Here is a 16454-nt window from a genome sequence, read left to right on the forward strand (position 1 = left end):
CTGGACAGGACGCCAGCCCATCACGGGGCACACACAGAAACTCACACTCACACATCCTGGACAGGACGCCAGCCCATCACGGGGCACACACAGAAATTCACCCCATGTTCTGAACTGAACCCCGGGCCCCAGCGCTGCAGCCGGAACACTAACCACTGCGCTACCGTTCCGCTGCTAAAACCGGATGAATTCGCTTGTCAGAATCCCAAGGGTCATTTCCTCGACGCCTAAGCAGATTCTGATGTGCCATTAATGGGTCAGTGTTGCGCTATTGGACATTGGCCTGAAACTCTGCCCATCCTGACAGTGTACTGGGGACACAAACCACATCGACCACCTGACAGTATAGACCCAGGGCTCTCGGGGTCTCCCAGGGCAGAAACACAGAAATTAAGCAGTCGCTCTCAAAGTCCTACTAACAACCGCTTCAGACTTCCAGGCGCCCACTCTTCAAATTCTCCACTGAGGACCTGTCTGAGCTAACAGCACACACCCGTCGGAATCAATAGCTCCATTCAAAATAAACCGAAGACTCTGTGTTCACTGCAATTCAAAACTCGTGTTTGTGTTAACAAGGACAGGTGTAGATCTCAAATACGTTTTACAATACCCGGGGTTTACAGCAGGTTCTCCACCCAAGACAGCCTATTTTATAGTTAGTTTTAGTTTCTTAAGTGCACGGTCTAAAAAAATACGGCAGGATTACAGATTAAGATTAGCGTTTGTAACGTCCTCTACCAGCGGGTTCGTTAGCACAAGAGCTCCCAGATGGGACCCTGTGTGTGTGTGTCTATTTTATAGGAATGTTACACTCGCTAGATTTTAAAACAACCCCCAGGTCCAGGATCATATAAAGTCGTCCTTTATAAACGGTGCCGATATTGAAAAAAACAACAGTGGTTTGAATTTATTTCTCTGCTGAGAAGGCTTCACAGCCGAAACTTTGTGTCTCTTTTCCGCATTTTAAGCATGGAATAAACTTTTACCTGTTCCTTTGCGTCTTACATATGCTGACGCAGCTACCTACTCGTTTATTAATGATGGTCTCCTGTTAATAAGCAAGAAACTGCATCATTAATCCTGCTACTGGTTTAAATGTTACTGGTTGGTTAGTTTAAATTGGTTTAGAGGTAGAAATTAGTTCATGTGTAAATAAATGCATTGCTGTGTATAGAATTACATATCGAAAGGTATATTACAAAATCCATGTCTAAACTGACATAAGCGTATCTCAATACTTAGTTATCAACGCATTTATTTCTTAATTGCTCGTTTGTGTATTTTTATCTTCCCGGGCCTATATAGTCAGGTATACCATGTAAGCTCTTGTTACTGTTTGTAAGGCTCTGAACAATCTGGCTCCATCACACTTCTCTGAATTCCTTCATGTTTCTGTCGCTGCTCCATTGTTATGGAATGCCCTTCCTCCGACTCTTCGAGAGGCAAATTCATTGACTCTTTCTCAAATCTAAACTTAAAACTCACCTTTTTACTAGGACCTAAATCTGATTGGTTAAACAGTTTATCCAAAAAATGTATGTTCTTGCTTCATTTTATTTACTTCTTATTGTATTGTTTTCTCTTTTTATCTCTATCATTATGTACAGCGTCCTTGGGTTTGGAAAGTCGCTTAATAAATAAAAGTTCTTATTATTCCCCTCCGCATCGACAAGAGATGACGTTCGACTGGTCGAGTGACGTGGGAAAGTGACAAAGGACACGTCACAGTGGGTCTCCTAGCAACCCCAGTGGGCAGTGTAAACAGTCTGAGTGTCCTGTAGGAAAAGTACAGAAGGTTCTGCCGCATCTAGAAATGCCACGATCTCGAGACCCCTTTCCGTACCCAAAATATGAAAACGACGACACCTTTACCGGTAAACCGAAGAACTGTCAGGTAAAACACAACGTGCAAACGTTTTTCGCTTTTTAGTGATAAAAACCATATGTTCTCTGCACAGCAATGAAATGCGTTGTATTAGGATACGGTACATGTTGACAAAATAACTAAACGTGATCCTTTTTAAATTTAATTTTCATAACAAATGTCTACAAAAACAAGTATATTTAATAGAAAAGCTTATTTCCAAAAAAATATTATAGAAGGATCTGAAATTTGAACTTGTTTTACCAAAGGACTAATCTATTCAGTGGGAGATAAAGTATTGACAGGGTCTCTCTACCTTGTTCTTTCAGAAGGTGCCCTTCTCGAAGCCCACTCACCTGGCACAGAACGAAGACCCCTGGAATCGTCTGAACGCCAGAGCTACACTGTCCAGCGCCAGAAGAGAGGTCCTGTATTTCGATCCAGAGGTAAGAATGCCACACGTGCAGTCTGAATGAAAATATAGTCACATGAATGCATTTTGCATCAGAGGATTTCATCTTGGATTAGTGTACCCTTCTGGGTGGAGTCTGCATGTTCATGCCTATGGCGGTTTCCTCCAGGTGCTACAGTTTTTAAAGACACATGGGCTAGACAAACTCGTGGGTCTCCAAACCCAGTTGGTTACCCTGCACCGCACAGAGCAGGAACACTCGTTTGAGCTACTGATGAACTAAACAAGTGAGACCTTACTTGAGGTGAACACTGGTCCTCAAGGGCTGGGAGATATTGTTCTGTTCCTGATGATCTCTGACTGACTTAATTGAACACACTGCTTTTTTAATTGATCATAAATTGCTCCCGGTCTTCATCCATTTATGATCTAAAGGCTATAAAATCTGCTGGACCCTTCAGTTAACTGGTCTATAAATTGTGTGTGTACAGTGCAATGCACTGATGTCCTGTCTAGGGTGAAAAAAGAGACTTTCTGATCATGGATGGTTATCATGGTTACTAAAATGCTAAACCATGGGGCTGCACAAGCACAGCGATCAGCTTCTTTGAAAATGCATTTTTTGTCTTTGCCCCCTAGGTCCCGCAGGACAGGCTGGACTTCCAGCTGAAATCCTTGTACGACCACCACGAGGAGTTTCTGAAGGACAAGAACGAGACCCTGTACCAGAGAGAGACATTCACTGAAGACCACGGGTGAGATCACAGTGGCCAGGAGATCCAATCAGCCACCAACTGCGAGGTTTAAAGTGAGAAAAGTGGCACATAACTAAAATATATATTTTTCTCATGCTTGTGTGCATCTCCTCTAGAGACTAATCATAAATTAAGGCTAGGAGCCAGGAAGAGGTGTTAGTGGGGCCAGCAGAGGGCGCTCACCCTCCAGTCTGTGTGAGTCCTAATATCCCCAGTATAGTGATGGAGACCTGATACTGTAAAAAGGGTGTTGTCCTTTGGATGAGATGTAAAACCGAGGTCCTGACTCTATGTGGTCATTAAAAATCCCAGGGCATTTCTCACAAAGTGTAGGGGTGTTATCCCGGTGTCCTGGCCAAATTTTCCATTGGCCTCCTAATAATCCCCATCTATGAATTGGCTTCATCACTCCGTTCTCCTCCCCACTAATAGCTGGTGTGTGGTGAGTGTACTGGCACACTATAAATGCTCTCATATCATTCAGGTGGGGCTGCATACTGGTGGTCGTGTAGGGGAGACCCCATTACCTGTAAAGCTCTTTGAGTGGAGTGTTCAGAAAAGTGCTAAGTAATGTAAGCTATTATTATTATTATAATGTTGGTATAATAGTCTAAGACTAGTGCCAAAAGCCATAGTGGCAGCCCTGAAAAATGCTATAAGATAGCTTTCTGAGAGGCAGGGCTCATAGGTCAGGGCAGATCAATAGGGCTTCTAATGATCTGTTTTTGTTCTTGTCCGCTTAATCAAATGTAGTGCATTCTATAACCTGACCTTTTTATTTTCAGCTCTTCAGGTGTTGGAAGGCTTCAAGCAATCTCTCACCATCTTACTAGAAATATGAGATCATTGCTTTCAAGTTTTATAAGAGCTGAAACTGATTAAGGAAGGCTGACGGAGCAAATGATTAAACCGAGAGCCCATCGCGATGTTAAGCCCAACAGGGGTGTTAAACTGAGCCAGGGATGTGCAATTCCGTTCCCCAAAGGCAGGATCCCTGCAGGTTTTATGGGTCCTTATTAATTGGAAACTTATTATTTAGGGCCTTGGAAAGGCATGACTTTAATCAAAATAATTAATTCAATTCAATACGATGAGAGGTGGAACAAAAACCTCTCAAAGCACTACGTGTCCCTTGAGGACTGGAGGTGCTCATCCTTCTTCTTAGGTGTGGCAGCATTCCTGCTGTACCCATTCTGTGAAGAACAAAACTGAGGGAGGAAAGCAACATTCAGAGCACTAAACCTGCAAATTTAAGTCTTAGTACAACTACTCTTCAGAGATGCAAGTGAGTTGATGATTGATGTGGCAGACAGTCTTATTCTGTATGAACACTTTGCTCTTTCACAGTGAAGGAGTGCCTCCTACCCCACTCCCTCTCTTAGCTGAGGCTGAACCTGCGCCTGGTGTGAGCCTCTATTTAAGGATTTGGAAGACCGCCCTTGTTTCAGTATGAAGCCCCTCATTTTTTTTAAGAATAGTGCACAAGTTTCCTTGTCCTCCTGGGTAAAAAAGACAAATTTAACTAATTTAAAAGAAATTAGTTCAGAAGCAGGACAGAAAGATTGTAGAGTGATTAGCATTGCTGCCTAGCAATTCAATTCCTAGCTCATTTCCTGACCTGGTGTGTTGTCTGTGTCGAGTTTGTATGTTCTCTCTGTGTTCATGTGGGTTTCCTCCAAGTGCTGTAGTTGCCTCCCACAGCCCCCCAAAACATACAGGTAAGTTAAGGGGCTTCTGGAAAAACTGGCCCTGGTGTGAGTGTGTTTGCCTCTTGTGTGTGTACCCTGTGATGGACTGGCGTCCTGTCCAGGATGTATCCTGCCTTGCTCCGCTTACTTGCCAGGACAGGCTTCAGCTCCCCCTCAATTGGACAAAATGGTTAGAAAACGGAAGGATAGATCAAGTCTCTTTTTTCTTAGTGACACAGCAATTCATAATTATATCAAGGTTGATATCAGAGGTTCTGATGGAAACTTTTGGACCTTTTCAGGAGGATTCTCAAGAACCGTGTGAAAGAAAAGCCTCCACAGCCTGAGCTCCAGAAACTGCCCATTAAATTCTGGGTCAGCCCCCAGAAAGCCTCCATCTACAGCATAGAGGGAACCATAGGTGAGCAGTGAGGCCCCAGGCCACAGTCTGGCGATAATGTCATAGACCAACAACATTCCATTTTACACACAGATTCATCCACAGATACAAATTACATCCAGGAACCAGAGAAACAACTCTAACAACATTTTGCTAGTCATAAAATTGGCTCAGCACATTAAGTGAGAAGGCTCGTTCAGCTCACTTGCTTTGTTGTAAAAGGACAAGGCTCAGAGGCTGAAGCCATAAAGTCTTTTTAAAGAGACAAGACTGCACTGTCATTATTATTCAAACAGATAAGGTTCCCCAACTACACTGTAGCTTTCAATTTACTAAGCCCAGAAGGATGTCCATCTCATTATTGCTCAGGGCTCAGTGTGAGATATCTGATTCACATAGATGGACATTGGTTTACACAGGTGCATCTCTCTAGGATCGATTACTGCTGGGCTGGTCACATTTATTAACTATCGATTTTCCCATTGTTTTCATGCAGGTACTCTCAGTTAAATAAAGCCTTTTTAAAGTAAGGTACCCCATAGATTAAGTAGCTGAAAAACTATATTCAGGTAATTCAAATGCAACAGACCAGCATTGTTCTGAGGTATGCACATATACTGTATCTGCTCAACCACAAATATTTCCCACAATTTACAATGTTTACCATGCCACTTAACTTGGAAGTGGTCCACAAGGATGAAAGGAGATTATTCTGCCTCTATTGTGCTATTATTGCATTTTCAAGGAATGTTTCCATTTATACCAACAGCAGGAAACACCAACCTCTTAAGAGAGCAGAGGCCTTTCTCAGTACTTTGAGAACACCTTGAAGGCAGGGACATTGGTTTAAATTTACATTACACTTTGACCCATGCTGCTTGTGTGGTTGCACCTTTAACACCCTTCAAAGTTCTTTGACATGTATTCAAAGGACAACAATGAGCGGGTGCTGCGAATAAGTGTCACCCCAGGGTTGAGATGTTCATCCAACTCTCCCTTTGTCTTCCCAGAGAGCCATCACAATGCATCCACAAACAGAGGCTACTCCAGGAAACAGGATGGAGGATTCTACTCTACCTAATGCTTCTGAACACTTCTTTACCTTGCAATAAACCCTCTTCATGTGCTTCTGTGGATGAGCAACTTCTCACTGTTAACGCTCTCTGAACATGGCAGACCATGCAGACACAGGGCTTTCACAAGCTGCATTCTCTACCAGCAGACCGCATAGTCCTGGTGGGGGTTACAGCAGAGGAACCTTTCGAGCCAGTTTGTTTGGAAAAGCTTATAGGCTGCAGCAGCTGGTCAGTGGTGTATAAACTGGTTTAAAATCATTAGCGTCTCATCTGTCTGCTTATTTTTTTAAGCCAGAGTAAGAAAACACACCTACTGCAGGAAACACTTTTAGGAAGATCCCAAATACTCCAGTATTAAGTTTATTTCCCAAACCCCAGCATAGCAACCTCCATCAATATGTTAAAAGCAGATCGGGGCAGATGTACTGCTCTTTTAACAGGAAAGATTCTGAGCCAGTCACATTAGAGAGGTAAGACTTATCACTACACAAATCCAGACCCATGCAAAGGAAATCCTTAATGTTACCAATATACTTGGTTTACAATTTAATAAGTTTCTGGATTTTATCTGGACTTAATATCAACAAAGCACTGAGGCCGGCAGAACAGGTTTATCAGCTGTTGCTCTCCCTTCGTGTTCCATCAATCAGAGCCTCATCCCGAAAACAACTTTAGAAAAAAAAGAAAATCACCCCCACCAAAAAAAAAAAGACCACAACCCAGAGGTGCTCAAGCGGCTCTGTTTATTAAAAAGTTCTGGATACATTTAAAGCATTAGATCTTTTACAAACTGATATTGTACACAATATTTAGAAGCCCACTGTAAAGTCTTTTTACATTTTAGAAAAGGTGTACCTGAACTGTCGTTTCATCTTTTAAGGATGAAACTTTCCGATATTTTAAAGCAAAAATAACAACCCGAATAAGAATAAATCACACAAACGCCGCTCAACACGTGTGCCCTCAAAAAGTAAAGCGTTTTAAAGAGTCAGAGGCGTACACTCACTTCTAAATGTCTTTAAGAACCAATGTAGTGGCATAAAATACTTTCCGAAACTGCACGAATCGGGTGATTAGGTCGAGAAGAACGAAAAGATCCTGCTAACACGTTTTCGGCGACAGATATAACGAATTGGATTTATGTTCTGCACCTTGAACACCCATTTTCATAACACGCTGAACATTTTCCCGTACAAACATGCACGTAGACGAAGACGGGTTTCGCATTGTTAATATTGCCGCCTCTCGAGCAGTTAGACAAGGCCTATGATCTCCGCACGAAGAGGACGTGCTTCCGAGCAAGTTGTGCAGGACAAAACGGTTATGGTCAGATCAGAATCGCCTCTATACTCACAGGCCGAGGAAAAGCCCGAGGGGTAAACCCCCCGAGACATTCCCAGCTCTAGTATATCTGATCAATTCATCATCTCTGAACCACAAGTAGTGGTAAAGGCCCTGCAAGCAACGATCATGCCTCATGCACATCGCCGGAGGAACCGGCTCGCATGTCGGGTATTATCATCTCAAGTCGGAGCAGGACCGGAACCCCGACTCGATCAAATAAGATCACGGTGTAGTTTTTATATATTTTTTTTCAATTCAAACAGTCGCACTCACAACCATCAAACATTCATACACACTACGAAACGCTCACCCGCGCATCCACGCATCCACAACACACTCACCCCTCTCTTCCAGCCCAATGATAAATCCACCCCCCCCCCACACGCCGAGTTTTAAACTGTACTGCGGTGCATCACGGTACTGCATCCGCTTCAAACTACTGAAGACAATACCGAGGAGCGCCCTCTAGTGACTGGAAAAGGCGTATTATTTGCGGATGCTTCTTTTTAAAAAACAAGACCCTTTAACTTCAAAGCTTTTTCGCGCTTCATCTATTTTTAAGCAAAACGATTTTCAATACAATAAAATCGATTTAAGCCTCAGAATTAGTTCCTGAGCTTCCCTGTTGCGAGTGTGCGTTATGGCTGCATCCAGATACCCACTTCCTAACGCACTCCGTAATAATTCCTCCCGGTAGTGTCTTTATTTCATTGATGGCTCTCAAGTATTTAACGGGCCTGACTTTGTGCGATACCAGTTTTGAATACATGAATGAAATCCTCCTTTTTCTCTTACGTCTCCAGATATTCCTCGCTTTTAAACCACAGCAACAGCTGTTGTTTTTCTTACAACGATTTTGCTACCTGCCTGTGTGAGTTGCATTATAAATTATAAATAATGACGAAGAAATATGCGATACAACAACTCTCTTTATAGCATGTAATTACCTGTGAAAAAGTAAACAAACGGGTTAGCATTGCTGCCTCGCAGCACTGGGGCTCTGTGTTCAGTTCCAGTCTGTGTGGAGTTTGTATGCTCTCCCTGCTTTCACAAGGGTTTCCTCTGACTACTCGTTGCCTCTCACAATCCAAAGACAAACTATTAGGTTAATTGGTTCTGAGAAAACAGGCTCTAGTTTTAAGAGTGTACAAAATAGATTTTTGCAGACAGATTTTGCATTTCAAGGCAGTGCGGTGGCTCTGTGGCTAAGGATCTGAGCCTGTGGCTGGAAGGCTGCCGGTTCATATCCCGCAGCCAGCAGAGGAATCCTACTCCGTTGGGCCCCTGAGCAAGGCTCTTATCCCCAACTGCTCCAGGGGCGCCATATAAATGGCTGACCCTGCGCTCTGACCCCAAGCTTCTCTCTCCCTGTCTGTGTGTCTCATGGAGAGCAAGTTCGGGTATACGAAGACAAATTCCTAATACAAGAAATTGTATATGGCCAATAAAGTGATCTGATGTGTCTGTGTGTGCCTTGTAACGGGCTGGCATGCCGTCCACAGTGTATCACCCATTACTTGCCAGCACAGGCTCCAGCTCCACACGCCCTTCAAGTGGATGAAACAAAGAAGATGGATGGCAGGGAACCGTCATTTTTTCCACACAGAAGCGGGTGACTGGAACAAATGATTATATCCTGTGCTGGAGTTAAAAAGGATTCTTAAACCCGAGCTGGATAATTCATAGAGAAATGGCTACACACATACTAGCGGACATAGAACTGGAATATATTTATTATATAAATAAGCCACAAGAGAAAAAAAGCAGGCTAATTTTGATAGTATGTCAAAGCTCTCAACTGTTAACATTGATCTTGAGTTCTAGATCATTGGCAAATTTCACACATTCCATTAGATTTGCTATTCTGTGAACAATGGGGGGTTGGGGGGCTTTTTAAAGGGATTTTTCAAACCCATCTCCTTGATGTTTTGTCTCGGTTTCATTGTTCAAGTGATGCGTGAAAGAGATCCTGCTGCATTGTGCCAGCTGTACTGTAGCCACACTGCATCGGATACAAAGAGGGAGCAGAGAGGCTTCCAGAGTAGCAGTTACACCCAAACAATGGAATACAGCCAATTTAAACTGGTCAATCTGACCAGAATGGATTTCCTGTTGAAAGACCCTCATGCAGATTGAAAACTAATCACAAAATAATTGAGCAACTGTGATAACATCAGGATCCTGGGGGTGAGCAGACAGGTCTATTATTTGCATCTCAGAAAACCTCGCTACAATCAATTAGTTAACAGCACACAATGAGCAGTTTTCTCTTTTTCTTTGATGCCAATGGCTATAGCATTACTGTAGAAGATATTGGATGATCAAATCCTGTCTGTAGCGACAGTTATATTGACACAGCAGCTCAGAAAACACGTTGATATTTGCAAGCAAGTCATGTTAATTGGGGGATGTTATGACTTCCTAAAGGATTAGAAATTCACTTATTTAGAAACTTAGAAATGACAAATCCAGGCTTACAAAACCGAGACACGGGTGTGCCCAGCAAATGAAGGCAATTTCAAGGAATTTGGATACTCTTTTTTGCATTCAAATGAAGTTTGTTTTACATGGATTTACTCGTGGTACTCATGGTAGGCACAAGGCGAGCGTTTTATTTGCTTGGATGGGTTTGAAATCCAGTCCCAAAGCCCGGCATTTTGAAGTTCAAATACTAGTCAATGCTAATATCTGCAGATCCATTTCACAAACTCTTCTCTTATTGTAGTGTAACTGGCCTGCTGACATCTCACAAGAGGTGGGTCTCAGACACCAATCAGTTATAAATGTTCACATAATTCATACTAAAGGCACAATTTTAACGCTAGCAGTTAAACTGTAAAAACTACCAACATGGCTTTTGATGAAGTGTGGTATTAATATGTCAACTGTTGAATACAGGCAAGTGAAAATAAAGGAAATATGCACTCAAATGCAATAAGTGAGCCCTACCAAGACACAACTTTGCCCAGAGTGCAAAATAAATAGAGAAAAAGACCTTGTTCTTCTATAAAGTGCATAAGAACACAGTGGCAACTCTGGCATCCTAGCTGGGTGTGTCAGACTCCTGAGGTCAGTAAGGGTCTCCAGTTTTGCAATTGAAGTCCTCCAACGCAACTGAAGGATGAAACCACTAGAGATTTTTGCATTTTGTCCCAGAGGAAAACAAAAAGATCAAGACAACTCCCGTTCAGGAATACTGCAAGTGAGGGAAAAAATGAACCCAGAACACAGCTTTAATGATGGTTTCTCTCAAGTTTAATAAAATGGAAAATACCTACCCCCTCCCTTTTAGTACACAGACATTTACAAGCTAGAAGTCCTACGCTGTCCAGCGATAATGTCTAAGCCCCGTGGGAATAAGTGTGAAGGTGTAGCATACAGACTTTTGATTTGAATTACTGTTGTACTTTTACACACACAGTATTGGCTCCAGCCTACCCTGGCTATTGTCTTCAGGGTCTTCGGTTTCTGTTTGATGTTCCTTGGAAAATATTTGCAGTGCAAAGCAAAAATGTAAAGCTGTGTGCTACCACAACCTTCAATTAACCTGGCAGATCTCCATTGTAATCTCTTGCTGCTTACCAACTTGGACAGGGAGAAGGTAGTCTGGCCTGCACAACGAAGGCTTGTGATTTTCACTGGACCCCCCTTCCACTTTAACACAGGAAAATGAGTGATGGAATTTGACTGCACACATCCTGCTGCAAGACCGAAGAGCAGAGCGTAGCGGCTTCAAAAGCAAATGTAATAAAGACAATACTGCCTCTCATTTCAATTGCCTTGACAAAGAAACACAGGTGATTTAATTAAAAAAAACTGTAATTAAATGTCAGAAGAGAGGACAAATGAAGAACCTGGAATACAGGACACAGAAAAATGCAAAGCCTTTTATAGATAGTTTTTCCAGGACCTAACTCATGAACACCTGGCACACTACTTGTAAATGCAAACGATTCAGTTTAAAGGGACTAACTTCCCAAATCTTGCCCTAATTTGTCATTTACTAAACCAAACATCAAATGAAACTTTGGCCTATTTGCTCACGTAACATGATTAAATCATTGCTGGGTCTGTCCTCGAGACTCATCACTACATGAAGCCAACAGGAACAGAAGGTTTTTGCAGTAGTAGCTTTGACTACATGACATCACTCACTTTTTTTGTGCCTTGATTTGTTTAGTAAGGTTGTGTAGTGCACTTATAAAGTGAATGCAATTATCTCGCAAAAGGATCACCATTTCCCACCCCCGAGAAAAGAATCTTAACAATACCAGTTAAATATATATACACAGAAACAGGGAAGGGTGCAGGTGAACCATCACTTCTGTCTAGTGTCTTGAGCGTTGACTAGCAAAAACCACATTTTCAAAATCCACACAAGTGTTAATTCTTGTGTTCATCAGGTCCTGCATTTCCACAAATCTCTTCTCCACAAATCAAACAGACAGCTGTATTTGATAAGATAAACCATAAATGCAGCTCCAGCAAAACGACCGGACGTTTACATTTTTACAGCTTGAAAGATCTGGAATAAGAGTTACTGGGGCCGGACACTCAACCTGATCAGAGCTACATACAGTACTTCATCAACGCATGAAATCTCCCTGGAATCTGAATGCCCCATGTAACAAACAAATCATAAAATCTAAAATGAGCAAGAAAGGCAATAAGTAACAAACCTTTTAACATCTGAAGAAACACTGTGCAAACCATCACCCTCCCTCTGGGTTTTGAATATTAAAATCTTTTAGTGAAAACGGTTTTCTATTCATCATATTACTACTTGCAAAGATCAGAGGGGGATTTCATAAACAAATACATCTTGCACTTCTTTATCTCTCTCTGCCCCAGCACTTTAAAAATGTACATTCCATTTCCACTGCATTGAGATCAGTGTCACACACAGATTCCGCACAAGAAAGCCCAGCCGACACAGAGGAAAGTGGCTTCTACGCGACTACTGTACCATGAAATTTTGCTTCTTTAGTCTGCAGGCAAAATGAGCTTCCCCCTGTCTAATACAGACCCACAGATGCAAATTTACAAAAAAAATCCTGGAGGATTCGTAGCTTTCATTTGGCCCGTGGGCGGAAAAAAAAAGACAGTTCTTTCTTCTAACAACGTTTTCTTCTCTTGCAGCCCCAATGTATGCTAAACAGGCTCTCCTATTTTGCCCCCCCCCCGGATGAAGAATCAAAAAAAGACAATGAAGAAAGGAACAGGAGAAATAAACGCACACCCAAATTGCCCTTCTGTTCAGGAAATGCCAGGGGTGGCTGGCGGATGCTGAAAGGATCGGCACCAGATGACGGAGCCCCATCTGGGACTCCCGATGAACCGAATGCCGCACCCGCCCTGCAGGAGGAGGGTGGGTGGGGGGGGTCCAGGAGGTCTGAGCACCCTGATTGTCCCGTGTCCAGGAGCGCAGGCCAAGCCGTGTCATTTTATAAACAAGACGTAGAAGGCCATGGCCACACAGGAGAGCGCCACCGCGATGTGCAGACGCGTCCCGATCACTGCCGCTGGAGGAGGAGAAGAGAAGAAGGCACTGTGAGCTGGCAGTCGGGCGGGGGGTGCAAACTACGAAGATTTTACGAAATTTCTACGAAATTACGAAGATAAGCATTTCTGGGGTTACTTCACTTTTGTGATCACTGCAAAGTCACCAGCATGATGCAAAAAATGGACATGTAACTGTGCACAGTTTTTAAGCAGATTTCTGTCCTCCAGCCTCTAAGCAACATTAAAACAATTTACCTAGAGGGATTCGGCTACTCAAAATGCATCAGTCCAGCGCGTTGTCTGTGAAATGTGTCCAGGGGGGAGGTGTGTGACCTTTCTTTCTGTGCACACCCCAGTACAACACTGGAGTGCGGTTGAAACTCTGCTGAGACCCACCTTTGTAGAAGACGCCCCAGATGCCTCTCTTCTCCGACAGCAGCCAGTTCTTTAGCCTGGGCACTTTCTTGAAGTACGCACACGTGCAGACAAACAGCAGGCCAAAAACCAGGATGCCATCGAATGAGTACACTGCCCAGACAGAGACAATACAAACACACTCAGACTGGGGTCGCATTCCAGGAAAGACTGGTCTGCTTGTCACCACGATACACCACAACCATCTCACTGACTGTTTAAATTCATGGAGACACAGCCTTTGCAAGCTTGTAACAGTCTTTTCATTGATCCAACAGTGTTGTACTTCATTCACTGAATGAGCTCTATATTTGACATAACAAAACCTACAGCGTAAAACTCAGACAGGTCAGATTCCACGTAGAGTTTTTTTTATGTTGAAATGTGATGAAAAACGTAGGCACTCATTCGATCCAGAGTTTTTCATAGCAGTTTCCTAGTGAAAATATTACAATTTCAGGCGATGAGACAGCCGCAGCGGGTCGACATTATAAAGGTTTTAAGAGTTGGGATTGTTTTTAAGTTCCGGGCGAGGATCCTGCTTTTCTCGTATGAGAACATTCAATTTAGACGTGAGCTCTAATTCTTATAAGATATAGAAAGCGGCCTAGACAGGACAAATAGGACAATTTAACCTATTAAAGGCAATAGGTTGTGTACACAGAATTTACACTACATAACTTAAACCCCACATCATTTAGTATCAATAACTAAATTCACATTTTATACACATGTACTTTGTATACACAGCGATATACTTTGTATATACACCAATATACTTTTTGTGCAGCTACCATTAATACATGTTTTATGATCCTCACCTAAACACAACGTGTATCGCGTAAGAACTAAGGAATCTTGCTCGGGGAAATTAAAGGATATTGCTAACCCAGAACATGAACACAAGCTAGCAACAAACGAGACTCTGCGTCGTTTTAAAACCCGGAGACTGGATGGATATTGTTCTGAGAAGCATCTGAAAGACAAGAAAAAGTATTTCTGAACTCCGAACACATCGACAAGGCCTGGCGCTGCTGTCACAGGAGCCACGTCCTCAAAATGTCCAAAATTACTTCCTGCTTCACAAAAACTGCAAAGCAGCACATAAACAAAAATGATGTGACTTTGCCTAGCCTTTAACGCGAAAGGGCCGAACCTACCGTTCGTCATGGTGGTCGTGTATTACCGAGACTTCAGATACAATATTCCCGAAGCTGTTCAATTCCCAGCTCTTTCCTATCTCTTCATTTTCCGCCCGCAGTCTCGACCAGTAAACACACAGAGTCAGGAACGAGCAGCCGAAAGCCGAACTAAATCACCACGCCAGGGAGGAGTAATGTAGGACAGAGAAATTGATTGAGTTCGAATGACGTAATCGTCAAGACGGCAGTAAAGGACTGGTGTTAATTTGCCTCTGTGTGTGTGCTGTTAATATTTACTATTACATATTGTTTGCGTTGTTCTGCATCAATACATTGTGTTTATTCTTGTTGTAATTCAAAGCCGTATTTTATTGATTGTTGAATCCCTGTAAGAGCAAGAATAAGAACAGAAGCACAGTCACACTTTTAATTTTAATTTAAAGAGTATCACTCATACTGTATGCAACCTCAGAGCACTCTGTCACAGTTAACTCCCCAGACAAGTAGCAGATGCACCCTGAATGCATTTGTGAGACAAAACATGATGGAAACAACCTTCATCTGCAACTGCCAGTGTGATGTCATGTGCATGATCTGTGCAAGTTTTAAAATTCAGCATTCAGACACAGAACCTCGAAGTTCCGCAACCCTGTCAGGACTGCCTACCAACATGCCATGTTCTCTATCCCAAATAAAGGTAGCTGGGAGGAGCTTGACTTTAGGTAAGAAGAAAGTTGCACAGAGAAGAGTCTAGACTCTTTGTTTTGACTGCTGAAACAAATGGATCACAATGAACATCACAAAATCAAACACCTGAATACCCCAGGCACTTCCTCAGATCAGATATCAACCAATTCAAGTCCCAAATTAATAATCAGCAAAGCATGAATCTTGCATTGTTTTGAAGTGTGATCTAACACCAGACAAGAAAAGAATGATCTAGGAATTGTGGGCTGTGCTCTTTAAGTCAGGGGAATAAGCAGTCCTGGGATGAGATGTGTGGATTGTCCAGGAGTCCTAGTTATAAAATCCATCTCTTGGAAACCTGGATCTCTGTAAGAACAATGCTAGACAGTACAAGGCTGGAAGGCAGCTTGAAGAAAACAAGGTTGCTGCTGGTAGAAGTGGTTGATGACCTGTAGGTGGCGATCTTTTCGCTAGACCTGAATTGTGGGGCTAACCAATATGAGGCCCTTTCCAATCTGCTCCCCTTCAGTATTTTAATGTAATCAGACCTCAGGTGTTAATATTATACTATTATGTGTTCAATAAATAAGAATTGGTTATCGTAAAATTTTGAAAAGGCGTGGACTGGAGGGACAGCAGACTGAGAACCCCTGTTGGAGGCAGTATCGTTTTTCACATGTACTCCTGAACCATCCTCCTTCCTCTTGCGGCAGGCCTAAGAGATCACTATAGCTCTTTTTCAAGCGCAGGGTTGTTAACCACAGTGCCAAAGAAGTGCAACAAATCAGAGCCAAGCAGAGCAGAACCGCAGAGGTCACTGTCTCAAGTTGGGGCTATGTTAAAACCCTTTACTGGGCAAAAAAAAAACAGTTAATAAAATCAAGCCTTTCATTTATTTAAATTCTGCACTCCACTGCTCTCCTCTCCAAAGCCTTCCTCGTGAAAGAAACCTTAATTTCGATAGGCTTCCTAACAAAATAAAGCTGATATCCCAGGCGAGGCTGAATTTCATGCAAGCCTGCCTAGGGAAGTGTATAAACAGTAAGCCATTTTGTTGTCCTTTGGTGCTAATTAGGAAGTTTGATAGGGTTGTTTTGTGCTCAGCTCAGCAAGACTGTACATGTTTCTCACCAGTCAGCAGCCTGAGACAATTAGTAATTAGCCATAGTT

General features: G+C 42.7%; 2 protein-coding genes and 1 non-coding gene across 3 annotated transcripts; 1 reads left to right on the forward strand and 2 right to left on the reverse strand.

Moving 5' to 3' along the window:
* The first annotated feature begins 1813 nt into the window (after positions 1–1813).
* cfap276 (cilia and flagella associated protein 276) lies at positions 1814–6218 on the forward strand. Its single transcript, XM_088921515.1, has 5 exons — positions 1814–1894; positions 2194–2310; positions 2916–3031; positions 5022–5140; positions 6130–6218. The coding sequence occupies exons 1-5, from the start codon at positions 1814–1816 to the stop codon at positions 6198–6200; spliced, it is 504 nt and encodes a 167-aa protein (XP_088777641.1). The 3' UTR covers positions 6201–6218.
* A 1304-nt stretch (positions 6219–7522) lies between these two features.
* Positions 7523–7906, reverse strand: LOC148830818 (small Cajal body-specific RNA 2). Its single transcript, XR_016091377.1, has one exon.
* A 2865-nt stretch (positions 7907–10771) lies between these two features.
* Positions 10772–14762, reverse strand: tmem167b (transmembrane protein 167B). The gene is made up of 3 exons (XM_088920982.1): positions 14616–14762; positions 13438–13569; positions 10772–13061 (listed from the first exon to the last, which is right to left on the reverse strand). Exons 1-3 carry the CDS (start codon positions 14623–14625, stop codon positions 12979–12981), a joined length of 225 nt encoding a protein of 74 aa, XP_088777108.1. The 5' UTR covers positions 14626–14762; the 3' UTR covers positions 10772–12978.
* Positions 14763–16454: the final 1692 nt, after the last annotated feature.

Source organism: Atractosteus spatula, chromosome 7 (genome assembly GCF_055471065.1).
Source record: "Atractosteus spatula isolate fAtrSpa1 chromosome 7, fAtrSpa1.hap1, whole genome shotgun sequence".
NCBI classification, from domain to species: Eukaryota; Metazoa; Chordata; class Actinopteri; order Semionotiformes; family Lepisosteidae; genus Atractosteus; species Atractosteus spatula.

What these genes read in the sequence shown, in the direction of transcription:
- tmem167b (XM_088920982.1), bottom strand. An exon ending in CTGGGGCGTCTTCTACAAAG is followed by an intron (nt 13,062 to 13,437) that starts GTGGGTCTCAGC and finishes CTCCTCCTCCAG; the next exon opens with CGGCAGTGATCGGGACGCGT.
- cfap276 (XM_088921515.1), top strand. Translation starts at nt 1,814, where the DNA reads ATGCCACGATCTCGAGACCCCTTTCCGTACCCAAAATATGAAAACGAC. An exon ending in GTAAACCGAAGAACTGTCAG is followed by an intron (nt 1,895 to 2,193) that starts GTAAAACACAAC and finishes TTGTTCTTTCAG; the next exon opens with AAGGTGCCCTTCTCGAAGCC. An exon ending in CAGCATAGAGGGAACCATAG is followed by an intron (nt 5,141 to 6,129) that starts GTGAGCAGTGAG and finishes TTGTCTTCCCAG; the next exon opens with AGAGCCATCACAATGCATCC.